General features: G+C 54.1%; 5 protein-coding genes across 5 annotated transcripts; 1 reads left to right on the forward strand and 4 right to left on the reverse strand.

Moving 5' to 3' along the window:
• Positions 1–248: 248 nt before the first annotated feature.
• erg4 (c-24(28) sterol reductase) lies at positions 249–3,884 on the reverse strand (the record flags this gene model as incomplete). The annotated part of the gene is made up of 8 exons (XM_073691717.1): positions 249–403; positions 471–582; positions 674–925; positions 1,026–1,177; positions 1,291–1,374; positions 2,040–2,617; positions 2,682–3,713; positions 3,847–3,884. The coding sequence occupies 8 exons, from the start codon at positions 3,882–3,884 to the stop codon at positions 249–251; spliced, it is 2,403 nt and encodes an 800-aa protein (XP_073553086.1).
• Positions 3,885–4,133: 249 nt separating this feature from the next.
• On the reverse strand, positions 4,134–7,203 carry BDV59DRAFT_166654 (RING-type E3 ubiquitin transferase MAG2). Its single transcript, XM_073687749.1, has 2 exons — positions 6,551–7,203; positions 4,134–6,494 (listed from the first exon to the last, which is right to left on the reverse strand). The coding sequence occupies exons 1-2, from the start codon at positions 6,803–6,805 to the stop codon at positions 4,656–4,658; spliced, it is 2,094 nt and encodes a 697-aa protein (XP_073553087.1). The 5' UTR covers positions 6,806–7,203; the 3' UTR covers positions 4,134–4,655.
• Positions 7,204–7,769: 566 nt separating this feature from the next.
• On the forward strand, positions 7,770–10,470 carry BDV59DRAFT_197252 (mRNA-binding ubiquitin-specific protease UBP3; the record flags this gene model as incomplete). Its single annotated transcript, XM_073692874.1, has 4 exons — positions 7,770–8,252; positions 8,304–9,130; positions 9,180–9,342; positions 9,400–10,470. 4 exons carry the CDS (start codon positions 7,770–7,772, stop codon positions 10,468–10,470), a joined length of 2,544 nt encoding a protein of 847 aa, XP_073553088.1.
• A 1,170-nt stretch (positions 10,471–11,640) lies between these two features.
• Positions 11,641–13,538, reverse strand: BDV59DRAFT_197253 (putative Na/H antiporter; the record flags this gene model as incomplete). Its single annotated transcript, XM_073692875.1, has 5 exons — positions 11,641–12,015; positions 12,075–12,483; positions 12,537–12,619; positions 12,671–13,344; positions 13,421–13,538. 5 exons carry the CDS (start codon positions 13,536–13,538, stop codon positions 11,641–11,643), a joined length of 1,659 nt encoding a protein of 552 aa, XP_073553089.1.
• Positions 13,539–14,940: 1,402 nt separating this feature from the next.
• Positions 14,941–15,928, reverse strand: BDV59DRAFT_166662 (RNA-DNA hybrid ribonuclease). Its single transcript, XM_073687750.1, has one exon. The coding sequence runs from the start codon at positions 15,553–15,555 to the stop codon at positions 15,316–15,318; it is 240 nt and encodes a 79-aa protein (XP_073553090.1). The 5' UTR covers positions 15,556–15,928; the 3' UTR covers positions 14,941–15,315.
• Positions 15,929–16,069: the final 141 nt, after the last annotated feature.

Consider the following 16,069-nt stretch of genomic DNA (forward strand, 5'->3'; position numbering starts at 1 on the left):
ACATACCTATGCTGTGGGTGAATAGTCGAGGTCTGAGGTAAGGCATACAGGTAAGGTACTAGACGCGTAATGTACACCCGCCGGAGCGCCCCCCATCGCGGGATTTCTCCGTATCCATACCGTCACATCGTCCTTCTCCCTTGCGTTCGAGAAGAAACTACCAAGCACTATCAGCTACTGTAGAAAGGTCTTGCATCTGCCAGAATAGCACAGCCATGGCACTCGCCGCTGAGACAAAGTCCCCTTCTCTAACACACATCCTCAATCTCCAGCGTCTTCCCGTCATGCTCACCCAGATCCAACTTCAGCGTGCGTCCGAACAGCTCCAGCAACATCTCGAAGCACACCTTCGTGATCGCCGGGTCATATCGTCCCTTGCTGAGCTCGTCGCGAATAAACGCATCTGCAACAGTCAGTTATTGAACCATAATCCCGTCGGCAAGTCCACCCCCAACGGAAGGGACACCCACGCTGGGCCCAAGCCACCTCGTAAAAACTAAACAGCACCCCCTGGTCGTGCAGCGTCTTCCGGATCAAATCCCTTCCCTCCGGTGGAACATGGTTGTCGCTCTTCCCAAAGATCTGCAACCATCCGTTAGTGGTCTACCGTCCGTATAAGAGGCTGGGAAACACCTCTCGAACAAGTCGCAAACCAAAACACAGCTCATCTTACCATGGCCAACTCCCCCTTGATGTCGCCGGCCCGCGCCAGACTGTCGTCGTTCTTCCCTGCCGCCAGCGTCTTGCTGTGGATATCAGTCGCAAAGTAGCACACCGCGGCCTTGACGCGGCTGTCCAACGCACAGCGGTACGCCAGATGCCCGCCCAGGCACATACCCGTTGCGCCGACGCGGCCGTTGCACGTGGGCAGTGACAGCAAGTAGTCGACGCACAGCGACGCATCTTCATCGTACGCGGCGAGTTTCTATGTCCCAGTCAGTACAACGTCCGGATCCTCGGGGCGGAGGTTCCCTTCTGGGTAAACATCCAAAACCGTTTCGGATGGATGGGAGCCGTTGGCATACCTTCGAGATTTTCCATTTGTTGCCCTTGTCGGTGTCTTCGGCGTTGTAGGACAGCGGCTCCGGCCCCGTGAATTCATGGTAACTCGACGGCGCCGCGCAGATGTATCCCTGCCCGGCGATCTGTCTCGCGAACCGCGCCACCGGGCCAGTCACTGCATCGCCGGTGTTATTAGCGAGCGTTCCTTCCAGGTCCGTTCCGTCGAGTGCCTTTGAGAAATGACCTCGTCGGCTGATGACGTGGAAACGAGGAATCATGTAAACGTACCCTGGTAGATCTCGCTGAAGACCACCACGCCTGGGAACCGCGCCTTGGGATAGCCCGGAATGGAGGGGTGAAACACGTAGATGCCTTGGAGCGAATCAGTCGGTGGTCGTGCGAGCAATTAATATAATGACAATCAAGGGCGCCAGGTTCGGGGTTCTGGTGAAATGAAACAGGTCGTGGTGGGGATATCAGGACGTACGCATCGTTCCGTTCCCGTCGGCCGTGGTCGGCACGTCATGGTGGGATTCTTGGATCAGCATGGTGGTTGATTGAGAAGTGTATTACTACTGGAGGTCAATTGAGTTAAGGAAAAGAATATTAAGATGGATCGGGCCGATCGGGGGGGCCATGCCAGTCCGCAGCAGTATGGACTGGACTTGATGGCGGGGTGTTTTCGATAAGATTAGGTCATGTGATATGACGGTTCGATTATTTTGGGTGCGATACTATAGGCCTCCAATGTATCCATCATTAACGGGAAGCTGGGAACGACATGACATGTCCAATAATAACAGTTCAAGCATATACATGGAAGGGTAGGCAGATCAAAAACACAACCGATTCTCACAAGGAACGAGACAGCCTTCACGGGCAGTCAAGTCCATAGAAAGGTCATATTACAAAAGATCCAATGGCAGGCGGCGCAAGACGGCCTTGCAAGGGGAGGGGTTGTGCATCCGAGGTTGGATTTAAGATAGAGACGCGCCCACCTTGACTTAAAACACATACTAAATACCAGTTAGAAACGCTGCCAAAAGTGATGGTGGACAAACTCACAGGAATGAACAGGTAAGGAACCTGTCTCTCGTACTCCAGCCACGCCTCGCCGTACTTGTTACGGCAGCGTTGGATATCGCGCAGGGCACGGTGGCTGATCATACATGCGAAGAAGACGGGATAGAACCAGGGGAACGGGCTGCTGAAGCCGGTCACCAGGCCCCAGTTCAGGGCGAACCACAGATCGCAAGTGTAATGAATCTTGCGGGCCTTTCCATACCAGCCATCCACCAGGATCTTGGAGCCGTCGGCGGCGGTGATCGTCTTGGGGTTCTTCACGGTCTGCCACGGGAGCTGGGGGAACGTCTTGCGGAAGACGAGGGTTCCGCGTTCTTGCTGCCGGTAGCGGTTCTTCTGGCTGTTCGTGGTGTCCCAGACCCAGTACACAAAGAGGTAGGCGATGTAGAGGAGGGTCAGGAAAACGCGGTTCCAGCGGTACGTGGCCGGGTCATGGTTGGCCAGGTAGATGGTGCAATGGCAGTAACTCAACGGAACACCAGCCAGGTTCCAGAAGATCAGCATGAAGCCCCATTTCTCGTAGTACATGTCCCTGTTGTGGCGTTAGTGATTCGTGTTGCGCAAGACATCCCCCCCCCCGGCGGTGGACCACTCACCATGTCGAGACAATGCACTCTTCGCCCTTAGAGCAGGCGTTCGCGTACAGGAAGTGGGCCATCAGAAGGAAGCCCACTTCGCCGGAAACATAACCATAGACCTCGTACTGTCTAGCCGCAGCGCCCATGGTGACGAAGAGCAGAATGTACCAGGGGAGACGGACTTCGAAGAACATCTTAAAGTCCAAAATGCCAAACATCCTGGGGTTCAGCTCGGCGCCCATGAAGAAGTCGTAGATCGGATAACCGGTCATGCGGTGTTGCGCGCCGCGAGCCAACGCAGAGAAGTAGGCAGCGAACGACACCAAGAAGCCGGAGAGGATGGCAACACTCATGAGATGTCCAAACTCATCGATAATCGTATAAAGCTTGAAAAGACCGGTGAAATGGAGGGTCAGAGCCAGAACGATGCTGGTGTAAAAGGACCACACGGCTGAACAGTAGTACGGCAGCTGCTTTCCGCCCAGGTGAGGCAGAGGACGACCCATGACCGTAATCCCAGGGAGGTACAGGTAGCAGATGCCTTCAAAGATGAAAAACGTCCAGTAAATCGTCCAAGCCTTGAGGGTCGGGAAGGCACCTTCGTACGCCAGGTGGGCCAAATGCGCGACGAAATCCGCCGCGCTCTGGCCCTCCGCCGGACGAGGGAATTTGCCATCGTAATAGGTGGCCCCAATCCACATGTAGTACATGAGAAGGGGGAACCCAATCATCATGGCCAGGACACCAACGGAACCGCCGAACTCGAAGTGCCCGCTATAGTCGATCTTGGGGTCCTTGCCCTCCTCCCAGCCGTCGACAATCCGCGTTTTCTTCTCGGCCGGTTTGGCGTGTCCGTTTGTCGCAACGGGCTTGTGCTCTTCATCGCTGGTCTCCTCCGACTTGACTCTGGCGGGCGTACGTCTGCTGCGCGTGGCCGACTTAGATCGCCCTCGAATATCGGCTGGAGAATCCGACACATCTTCTGGCGCCGCGCTGCTGCGGGTGGTTCGTCGCCGGGGGGTCTCAATGAAACCAGGACGGTCCATTTTCCTGCCGATTGAAATGAAAATAGTGAGAGGAGGTCGGAACGAGGACGAGCGCCATCAACGAGGTCCCATTGATCGGGGTACAGGGGGCGTCGCAAAAAGGGATTTCCTTCGGGCAACACAAACAAATTACTTACTTGGGGGTTTTCCCCGTCTGCGAACGTGTGACGGTCATAATTAATATACCATAGGACAGGGGAAATTAGAGCAATTGACGACAGCAAAGAGGAGAGGGAAAAAGAGGAAACTGAGGGAGTGGGAGGAACTGGCGCGAAGAACGAGGGGGGTACAAAGGGGAAGAAGAGAATGTTTTGGTGGCCATAAGGTTAGTGACTTGGGTGGATCGGCAGAGGCGGGAGTACCACCAGCATGCAGCGTTCCCCATGAAATTAGGTGCTGACAGCCAACATTATGGAGAGTTAATCCGGTCTTTTGGGTTTTAAGAGTACGGCATGGTAAGTTCATGCAGGTTATGGTTATTTTTAGTCTGCAGGATTCACACGTCGTGTACAAGGATGAAGGATGGCAATGGACCCATGAGTGTCATGATTGCATTCCAGATGAACTCCTGTCTTCTACTCAAATAAATATAAGAATTGAGTATGCCGAGTCTATCCGTAATTTCTTTCAAAAGAGACCGATGAGGTCAAATAAATAATCTATGCTGACATGATACCCAGACTCCTATCCATGGCACTCCAGATGTCCAAATATTCACTGTCTTTGACCGAAAACACCTACCGTTATGTCCAAGAACGAGATCCAAAAGGCGTCGGAGAGTATATGCAAAGGCGAGAACCACCCGATGGTTCCGTCGACACGCTTCCTTCCTGGAAAGCTGCCGCTCTGTGTCCGCGGTGTCGAGTGATTCTTTTTTGGCCTAGAAGGGGATCCCGAGACGCGGCACATTCTAAGAAGCTCATGTCACGCCCTGAAGGAGGGAGAATCACGCCCCTCTCTGAATGTTAGTCGACATAAGAGTGATCTTTTTGTTCTTTTTCTTCTTCCCACCGGTCGGAGCAGACCCATTGCCAGCCTCCGCAGCGGTTTGGGCAAGCAATTCACTTTCGCGCTGAGCCAGTAACTCCTCTTCCCATCCTTCACGCCAACCATCGTGGGGGCTCTCTTGAGATTCCACTGGCTGTGAGAGCGATGGTATAGCGGCCGTGCCCCATACGGTACGTGCCCCTGGATAGCTGGTGGCACCAGACTGAGTAGACTGTGGAGGAGGCGATGTCGATGAAGACCCAACATCGAAGTGAGGGAAGTCGGTTCCGACCAGTGGATGGAAGTCGCGGTCAGAGAAGGGAGGATCGTGGATCGCACTTGGCCTGCTACGGTGTGCCACAGCCCACCGTTTATCATCTTCTTTCTCAGCCCGAATACGGTCCTTTTCCTCCCGGGCTTCTTTCTCTTTATTCCGCTTTCTTCTTCTCTCCGTTTCGGTACGGAAGCGTTCCAAAATTTCTGGAACCACCACATCTCTCCAGTCACACTCTAGGAAGCTTACCTCACAACCCTGGGGGAGATGGCTGAGGTATTTCATTCGTTTGCGCAGGTCGTCATCGACAATTCCTGTAGAAATATGTTCAACGCGCGGAAGAATGGTCGCCGGGAAGGAGGAATAGTCTCCAAAAGCGGTCTTGAGAATGCGAATATCTAGCGGGGACAGGTAAAACTGAGGCAGTGCTTGGTAAAAATAGAAGGGATGGTCTGATTGCTGAGGCGTATTGGTTTCCTTTGAGTGGTTGGACCCTCGGCGATGTTTCTGTTTCGACTTTGTGTGAGGTACCGAGTTGAGATCCATTTGACCGAGGGCTTCAGGTAAAGGATCTGCTCCGTTGGGTCCATCTAAAGGGCCGCCAGATGTAATTATCCCAGATTGCGAGCGGGATAGATCTTCCGACGTCGTTGATTCCTTCAGGCGCTGCCGCGTAACGTCAGGCGGGTTCCCAATCCCTTGGACTTTCGATTTTGCCTCGTTAATGGCAGCGATTGCTTTCTGTGTCCACGTAGTCTCGTCTCCGAACAAAAGCTCATCCTCCAATTGCTGCCTCCGAAGATCTTCAATTTCAGTATCATACTGTTGTACCATATAATCTTCACCACCCTTCATGATGCGCGCATAGTCGGCCACTTCAGCGGCATGATACCATGGGATATCCTCCTCTGGTCCGATGCCTTCAGCACCATCCCGAGGTAACGCCAATGTGCTACCTGGCTCTCGTTTGACTAACCGTAGCACAACATCTCCGCCCTCGAAAGGCAGATCACCCTCCTGACCACGGAACCACCGGACTGGGCGAGTTTCTGAACTGTACACGGAATCCCAGCAGATGGGACATTTCTTCCACCGAGGCTTCTTTTCCGGGGCGGGGCCGTCGTCCTCCCTCGCATGCATGTAGCGGATTAAACATGGCAAGCAAAAGATGTGGCCACACCGGGCCATTCGAGGTGCTGTGGGTGTTGACAGACAGATGGGACAGCTAGCGGATTGGGTCTGAGCCGACACCAAAACCTGGAGAACCGAATCCCAGTCCAGGTGGACATCGGCATTGGCCGCTTGCGCGTGATAGTTTCGATTTGGCGTTACGATAAAACGGTAATTCGCATGAACATAGCGGGCCTTATCCATGGCGTGGTAGCCCGAGCCGAGTCCCCAAGAGGCATAGCGACGAGGATTACGAGGAGGTGGCTGATACTGGGGCCGAGGAGGAAGAGAGAAATTCATTAAATGCGTAATGGACGTCTGTCCTTTTCGACTGGTGGTTGACCTCATGATGGCCTGCTCACGGAATCAGTAATCGGGGTCTATGATTCAAAGCTAACGAGGACACCTACAGCTTCGTTATACTCGTCATCATCTAATAAGCGAGGGCGCCGTTGTTGTTTATGTTGGCTCTTGCGAGATTGGTTATTTCGCGGAGAGCCTGAATTCCTCGACACCAAACCTGCACCAAAACTACCGGAGCCACCAGCGCGTCGCTGAGAACCACTATCGACCGAGGGAGCTGAGTGAAAGGTCGCCGAGGACGACTGATTTGGGATGTTCACCGCTTTGGATGACGAAGGGATCTGACCAGAGTTTGAGGACATTGCTCAACCCTATCGAGGATCGAGGAATTGAATGTGAAAATCGTCCGGATTTGTATCGGGAGCACGGATTGAATACGCAACGCAGGAAGTCCGTCGTGAGTTTGCAGTCGGGATTCCGGACCTAAACCGGCAGAAATTCGAAGAAGGAAGGGAATCAATGTCCTCTAGCGTGAATATCCAACGGCGGGAGGAGGATGGGGTTGAAGTCAACACATTCAGCCACGGGAGGGGCTTAATGCATTAGTCAAGGAAGGGCGAGAGAATAAGGAAAACCCATAAGAAAACTCGAGATCCACGAGGAGGACCCCGAAGGGCAATAGAAGGAGGAGGAAGAGAAGCACCAGAATGGAGATCCTGATCCTTCTCGTCCAGCAATAGTCGCAGGAGTAGAGAAGGGCGGAGAGACGGAGAGAAGGAGAGGGAAAGCGAAGAGGGGCGAAGATGTCATTTGCTTGGCGGCCTGAGGAAGCCTCAGGCACGTGCCGGCCGCCCCAAAAAAACATCATCTCATCTTTACAGCTTCTTCCTCTCTTCCCGTCGCCGCCTGTTGCTCGCTCCTCGCCTCCCACCCCTCTCCAACCTTTCTTCTCTGCTGGTTCCTCGGGTTACTCCTGAGGTATAGTCAACTCACTTCTCATTCTATCGAAAGTGTCCTGCGTTCGGTTCGTCCTTCTCCCGCCTTGAAGTCCCCCTCGGTCTTCCGTCGTTCGCGCAACCACTGACAATCCCTTCAGGGCTTTCCCTCAGGACCACCAGCGCGATCTTACCTCAAACAATCTCTATTATTTCTCTTTGTTTTCGGCCGTATGGTTAGAATGGCCGTCTAATCGGGTCTGCGACACCCCGTCTCGATTCCCTCCGCTCGATCCTTCGTATGGCTCCCATTGAGGCAACGCGCGGCTGAAGAAGTCCAGGCAAATCTCCCCCTGTCTGCCTAGACATGATGAACCATCATCTGCCCGCAATGCCCCATGGGCAGCCACCCATGCCCTCTCGACGACAGCAGGATATTCCTTATACGGCACCGCCGCCCAATATGCGCCCTCCCCCGGCCTATATGGGTTACCCGCCGCCGATGACCGGTCACGTCCCTCCTTACCCGCCGCAGCAATATCCTCAGTGGTACTCGATGTACCAAATGCAGCCACACCCCCAAATGTTTCCTCCGCAGTATAGACAGCCTGTGATCATGCATTCTTATCCTCAACCCCCAATGGTCTCTCCCGTCATCCCGCCCCCTGCTCATCCGATGCATTCAAGGACCTCAACGCCCTTCCAGTCGACCATGTCCCCTCCCGTGGGGCCCATTCCGGCCCCGATCCCTATGCAGTCTCACTCTCCCGCGTTTCATCCCGTCTACCCCAATCCCAGTCCGGTGGTATCTTCGCCCCCTGCCTCTTTCCCGGAGCGAGTTGAGGAACCGCCTCGAGAACCCTTCCGCCCTTCGGTAAGTCCCTCTATACGTGCCTGTGTCTTCGGCGCCTAATATTTTGGCCAGCTGCCCTGGCTTTCTGTTCCAGAAGCCCCATTTCCGGCCAGAGCCCCGCGCCGACGTCGCAAAGCCCGCGCTCTCCAGTCTTCTTCCGTCGCGGTTGAACTTCCCTCCAAGGACGCTCCACAAGCTGGTCAGGTCGAGGAGGCCGAGATGAAGGGGGCTAAGTCCAACACACAGACCCCATCGGAGCCCCATACGCCGTCATTGTCTGGGGCCCAGTCGACTGGGAACTCGACGCAACCGACTACCCCGTCGTCGGCTGTTCAACCCTCTGCTCGCTCTCAGTCGCAGTCTCAAGGCTCGAAGCCTGCCGTCCCTGTAGTACCCGTGGTCCCAGTCGTACCCGGTCACAACGCTTCTCGTGACGCTCCTGAAACCGCTGGCGCCTCCACGAACGTGGTGAGTGGACCTGCGACAGGGTCAACCCCAGAAGGTGCGGTGGAAACACAGACAACGACAGAGGAAACACACAAGCCATCTTCTCCCACGAGCTCTGCGCCCAAGTCATGGGCGGATCTGGTTCGCTCCAAATCTCTCGGTAAAGGATCCGGAGCCCCTGGTGTTACATCCGCCGTGTCCAACGGAGTCATCAAGCCCAAAAGCGAGTCCATTGCCCACGTATTGGCTACCCTTGGAGATGACGTGTTTCAATACAGCGACAAAGTTGCCTTCCTTGAGCCTCGAGGTCTGGTCAATACTGGAAACATGTGCTACATGAACTCTGTTCTCCAAATTCTTGTTTCTTGCGTTCCGTTTTATCAATTCCTGGATCTTGTTAGCCGCCGGGCGTCCCATAGCTTCCAGAGTGATGTTCCGCTCATCGACGCGATGTAAGTGTCCTTGGAAAGTTCTAGGGTTCTCTGCTGATTTCGTTCATAGGGTTATGTTCATGAAGGAATTCCGTATCATCGATGCTGCTAATTCCGAAGAGCAATTGAGGCTGCGACTGAAGCCTAACGAGCTCGAAGAATACGGTGAAGCTTTCACGCCTGAGTTCGTCTATCAGGTGATCAGGCAATTGCCTCGGTTCCGGGACATGCGGGTATGTACCTTTCTCCCTTGAAGTGATGGGTAGAGCTGACGTCTGTGTTTCATTTAGCGAGGCCATCAACAAGATGCACAGGAGTTCTTGGGTTTCCTACTCGAAGAGATGCATGAAGAATGTGCCCGTGTTGCCAAGGACATCCCCGCGAAGACAGAAGAATCTGACTCGCGTGATGAATCTGCCGCAGGTGGCGAGTCTGGTGACGGCTGGTTGGAAGTTGGCCATAAGCAGAAGGCCTCCGTGACCCGATCCTCTGGCCATGTGGCTTTGGAATCGCCCATTACCAAGATCTTTGGCGGAAAGATCCGATCTGAGTTCAGGGTCCCTGGAAATAAGCCTTCTGTGACTTTCGAGCCTTACCAACCCCTGCAGCTTGACATCGGATCCTCTGATATTCACAACATCGTGGATGCCCTCAAAGGCTTGACGAAGCCCGAAAGCATCCAGGGTGATTTTAATTCTCCCCGTGGACCCAACGTCACTGCTACAAAGCAGCTGTTCATCGAGGTCTTGCCTCCGGTTCTTGTCCTTCATCTGAAACGCTTCCAGTATGATAGTGTAACCAGAGGTACACAGAAGGTCTGGAAGAAGATTGGGTATCCTCTCGACTTGGAACTCCCGCGAGAAGTCTTCCCGCCCAACAAGCGGAATATCATGATGTCCCAAGGTGGCCTGCCCAAGTACAGGCTCATTGGAGTAATCTATCACCATGGTAAGAATGCTAGCGGTGGCCATTACACGGTCGATGTCCGTCGACAGGATGGCCGTGAATGGATTCGCCTTGACGATACGGTCATTCGCCGCGTAAGAAGCGAAGATGTCGCTGAAGCTGGCGGCGAAGAAGACCCGAAGGTCTTGGCTGCGGCTCTGGAACAGCATAAGCGGGACAAGGACCCTCACGCCAATATTTACGATCACATCGATGATACCGAGCATTCTGACAATGAGAGAGGCTGGAGCCAAGTGAATGGATCAGGATCTGGAGGTCATTCCAGCAAGAAGTCTACGTCTGCCATTCCTAATGGAACGCCGAATACTTCTTCTGGCGTCAGAACGCCCATTGGACGTTACGGTTCTCGAGACAACAGGGTGGCGTATCTGTTGTTTTACGAGCGCATTGCCTGATCGAATCGAGACATCAACCCCCAAGTGTGTCACGCGAAAATGGAATAGAGACCGAATACCGAATAAACACTTGCACGACTTTTCCCCTCAAGAGCACGTCTGTTCGATCGTCCATTATTATAGCTCAAGCCTCACCGGTTTTGAGACCCACATTGGTTTCCTCCTAAACCATCTCGAATGATGAGGTTTCGTTGTACATAAAATGATATGCATTGGGCACGTTAGGACGGTTGCATTGCCTGCGAATCTAGCTGAAGGCGTTGGGGGACATTGACCTTTAGCCAGATCGCATCGTCCTTGCAGCTCTCCTGTGGGTTTTATGCACGTCGTTTTCGAAATTTCTCGCGACCTTTTGCACACTGATATCTATAACTGTTTTGACACCTTTTCTTAACCCCCTTGCTCTGTTTTATGATGATATTTTTACATTGTTGATTGTTTTGCGTGTTGTATCTGTGAGACGTTGCTCTGATATATACCCCAATTTCCTTGCTTGCATAGCCCTTGGTTTACCTCGTGGATGCAGACGGGATCTTGACATGTGTGGGCGGCATATGGGACGGGATTATAACGACTGCATGAATCTTCTTATTTCTTGTTACTTCTCCTTTCTCTCATCTTGTTTCATTTCTGTTTCTCCGTTCGATAGACGTCCTGATGCAGAAGATGGGGTGGGTTCCGGGCTTGGTATGTCTCTGCTGGCCTATATTCATGTAGCGTTATCTTTGTATTTCTTTTTTGTCTGGAACAAAAGCGTGGCATTCGATTTCGGGGGAAAGGACTTACCGTGGGAAAAAGAAAGGGGAAGAGTGTCGGCTGCGGGCGATGAATGGGCTGCAGCATACTTGCTTGTCTGCGATGTTCCTCGCCTTCTTTTGCTTTCTTTCCCTACGTCTTACTCGTAGTGACGAGTTCCAGGTGGTTTGCTAGCAGGGAGGAAACCCATGGGAGGGTAGATAGCTAGGATGGAGTTACGAAGACTCTAAAAGCGTGTCATAGGAAATACTAAAATTTAGCTTCCAGGCCTCGTTCCCGTAGACACTCGCGTGTTATGGGTTTCTAGATACACTTCAGTCAGACCACTTCACCTATGCGCGTTCACATGTTTCCCTAGAAAGGAAAGGTTGACGGGGTATCGCAATGAAACCACCCAAATCCCAAGCGACACATTCATTCATCCACGCGCATCGTCCCAGTAGTCGACAAATTCTTGCTCTGCGAGTCATGCACGACCAGGTTAACCGGCCTCTCGGGTTCCTCTGCGATGCCCGTCCCGATCTGGACATGCTCTGCAGATGACGGGGTCGGGACAGGGCGGCCGATCTGGAAGAAGGTCGGGCGCGGCGGTTCACGGTCCGAGGCGCGCTTGCGACCACGAGTATTGGTGACGTCCAGGTCGCGGGTCGCGGTGCTGTGCGTGTGGCTGATATTCCCGATGGTGATAGACTCGGCTTCAACGGTGGTGCTGGAGCTCAAGGCGTTGGAGATGGTGCGGGGGAGGTGGTATCCTGCCTTTACGAGGGGGATGGAGAGGCCGTGGACGACCTGTGTGAGGGGTTGTTAGTATGAGGGTGAGGGGGTAAGGGTCAGAAAGGAGTACACACAATGCTGCAGATGACCAGGAACCAGACGATAACGTCGACTGCCTCCGACACGCGGTGGGCGTCTTCGCGGATCTCACCGTTGACGGTTATGGTGCGGAGGAACTCGCGGGAAACGGAAAGGTAGAAGACGGCGCCAACGCCGATGGGGCCGAAGAAGCCCACGAAGGCGGCGTGGTAGAGGTTCTCGATTTGCGGGATGTACTTGTGCATCGCGAGGATGATGGGCATGCGGCGCACGAGGAGCACGAGTACGCCGACGAAGATCAGCCGGTATATAGGGATGATGTCGTTGCGGAGAAAAGCGGACCAGGGACACACAGCGCCAAACCACATGAACACAGCCAAGTTGAGAAGCATGTCAATTGTGGGCTGGAGGGAATCGTCCATCGTTTCTAGCCGGAACCAGTCGCTATTTGACGGTTAGCCAAGTTATGTAGAAATCGATAGGAGAGGGGTGCGTACTCCTGAGTGAAGACGTTCCCGGCGACGAAACAGGCAAGGAGATCATCCGTTCCGATCATGCCGCAGGTACCCAGGATGAACAGCTGGTTGGTTTAGCGACGGGGGTATGTATGGGGATGGGTTAGGGCACATACGGCGAGCGCGATGGCGAAGACAAGGAAGCTCTCCCGGTCGACGTAGCGTTTCTCCTCAGCCCAGTGCAGCATCTCTCTCGAGATCCAGCCAACGGTGGCTCCGTAGACGACACTCAGGATAACGGTGTAGACCCAGGTCTCGTAGAACCAGAGGCCGATGGCCTTCCCCGCGCCACCGTCGTACCCAGCACCACCCATGCCAATGTACTTGACGAGGTAGAGGCCAAAGAAGAGAAACGGATAGCCGAGACCATCGTTGGCCCCGGACTCGGCTACGATGATTCTCTGTAGGGGACGGGGGACGTTCTTGTCGGCGAACTTGCCCTTGACGATCGAGTTAGACAACACCGGATCTGTTGGGGTGACACAGGCGCCGACCACGAGGGCGTGGAGGAATTGAAAATTCGGGACCAAGGCCCAGATAATCAGGCTGCTGCAGATCCACATGGCAGCCATTCCCGGCCCCAGGAGGAGGGATAAGCTTTTCCATTCCACCTGGAGATAGCGCTTGGGTAGTTGGACCCCAGCGAGGACGAGTTGAACGCCCAAAACGAGCCTGGTGAAATACAGAGTGATATCTTCCAGGTTCTGCTCAGAATTGAGAGCATATTCCTGGGGGCGGATGAAGTTTGCTGCATGTGGCGAGAAGATAACACCCGCCAGCAGTGAGATTACTGTGTTACACTAGTTAGCGATCTGCGGAAGGCGGCGATCCCATTGCGATCTCCTGGGGGAGCACGTTGAACGAACAGGCTTCAGAGAGATAGAAACGCTCCTTGAACAGGTAGGAGACGAGGCCGAAGACCGATATGAAGCCACCCAGTGTGGCGCAGACAATGTTGAAGTTGATCAACGAGAGAGTTGGCATGTTGACCCTTGCTTTCGGGTGGCACAGTTTTCGATAAGCGATTGGACCTTTCACTCCCTGGACTGCAGACGGCCGAGGAGACACAGATTCTACCCAATAGAGGAGAATTTAGAGGGTTCCAGCACGTGTTATTCAATCATAGTATAGAGGGATTGACCGGTGGGATGGGCTGTCATCTGAAGGAATGAGTGTCCTTCCGTTGGAGACAGCATAGAGTGCGCCCCAGCGAACGCGGAACGAGTAACCAGACAAAAAGAGAGGAGTGTTTAAGAGCGAGGAGTCAAAGTCAACAGCGGGCGCGGGCGAACAGTAGTGGGGAGAAGAGGGAGAAGATGAGGTTGAAGGTGGATTGTGGAGGCAGAAAGAGAGAACGAAAAACGCCCCGGATACGAAGTCAGCCAATCAGGCCGGGGGATCCCGGCCCAATGCGGTAATGCAGCCACATCAACATCGGAATTTCGACCTGGATGGAATCAACAGGCCTTGCAATACGAGTCCAGCCCATTCACTTCTACCTGGGGATATCGTATTCATCATTTGCTTGTTCCTATTAAAGCATACAGTGTACTCAAGTTCGTAGCCATCGGGCGTCATCAACAGGGGGAAGATAGCGAGACATGACAACACAAAGTGACGTGGCTAAAGCGAAGAAGAAACGATAACGCCTAGAAGTCCTCGTCGAATGCATCATCCGGGATACCCTTGGAAGCCTCCAAGGCCGCCGCTCGTTCAGACACCCCACGATGTGCACCATTGACAGCCAAACGGTCCGCTGCCTCGTTGCCGGGATCGGAACTGTGACCCTTGACCCATTCGAAGAGCGTCTTCACTCTCAGCTCATTTCGTTCCTCGATCTTCCCAAGGATCGCTTCGATGAGGTCTTTATTCTCCACTAGCTTATTGCTCGCATTCATCCAATTGTTCCGGCGCCATTTAGTAAACCACACGGTCACGCAGTTGATGGCATATTGACTGTCAGTGAAGATGGTAACATCGCGATGTCGGGGGGCGATATCCAGAGCCCGGAGAATGGCAGTGAGTTCTGCGCGTTGGTTGGTTTGTCGATTCCCTTTGAGAGGTTCGGAGACGTTCCTGCTGGGACATCCATGTCAGTATGTGAACCCGACAGACCAGGATCCCATGGAGTAGAACGACCACGGGGCTGCGTCAACCAACCTTGAATCTTCCGGGCCGAAATAGACCCCAACCCCTGCGGATGCAAGCGTCTTGCCGTTCTTTAGCGAACTCCCGTCCGTATAGATGCGTAACATGCCCGGAGGGCCCGCCGTCTTGGCTTTGACCGTAGTCTTCTGTTCCTTTAACTTGTACACCACCTTCCCGGTGGTGGGATCTAGGAGGAGGTTAGGGTCGAATCCATCCTCTGCACCCGGGGGCAATGGACCTTCACCCGGCTCTACCGGATTTCCCTGGTCGTCCCTGGGAGGCTCTGCCTGCAGCCCTGGGGCCGAGGCGAAGGTGGCAGCCTGCGTAGCGGCCCCCTTGGCAAAAGCCTCCGCTTCCTGCCTCGTGGCGAATTTCTTATATCGCGGACGCGGAAATCCTCTAATCTGCTCCTGCGCCTTGGCCCAATCCGTGTATACGCCGGGGACGCGCCCACGCTGGATGCCGTAGAACCGGGTTGGTTCGGAGTGCAGGGGAGTCGAGGGAACCGGACGGTTCGCGCCGGTGAGAAAGGCATTCGCTTCGTCGACGGTCGGAAAAGCCTGGACTATGGAGAGCTGTGTAAGCAGGCGGGTCAATCACACTCGCGCCTCACCTATGCGCCGGACCGGGCTTGGGGTTGCTCACACACGGCGCCCTTGTACTTGGTGATCTGGGCTAAGCAGTCGCGCCACTCAGAATACACCCCCGGTCGGTGGCCCGCCTTCACTGCGTAGTATTTCCCGCCGGATCCCCGCTTGCGTTTCGTTCCGGCCGTGGATGCGGGAGGGGACTCGAGGTTGGGCGATGGTTTTCGAGCTGGCCCGGGCGTCGGGGAGGGGGTGGTTTCGTTCATGGCGCCGCGGCAGTCGTCAGGGACGGCGGACGACGGAGTCTGCGGGATTGAAAGGAGAGACGGGACGTTGGACAGAAATGTGAAGTTCGAATAGAATACACTTGGCAATCTCGTCAAGCTTCGTCGGCCTACGGGGTTTGTAGGGATGATGGCTCTCGGCGTGCCACTCCGGATGGAACTCGACGGTCCCAGATTCGGAGCCACGCGACCGATAAGCTGACAGAGACCCGTGATGAGCGAAGATAATTCGGGTTCAAAAAGGCCGACCGAGACTGGAGATATATCCGAGTGTGGAGAGGGTAGCGAGGAAGGGTTCGTGGAAGCGGGAATTTCTGGAGGAGGTTCAAACGAAGAGGGGGGAGTGTGATGATGGTTGGAGAGGGGCGGAGGGAAGGCGAACGACAAAGCTATAGAACACCATCTGGTTTGTAGAGTAGAATAATACGGAGTCACTGTAAATCTTTGCTGGAATTATATCTAGTCACTTTTACTTTTATTATATATATTTTCATAT

This window comes from Aspergillus ambiguus (assembly GCF_047715705.1).
Source record: "Aspergillus ambiguus strain CBS 117.58 unplaced genomic scaffold BDV59scaffold_1, whole genome shotgun sequence".
Lineage (NCBI taxonomy): Eukaryota > Fungi > Ascomycota > Eurotiomycetes > Eurotiales > Aspergillaceae > Aspergillus > Aspergillus ambiguus.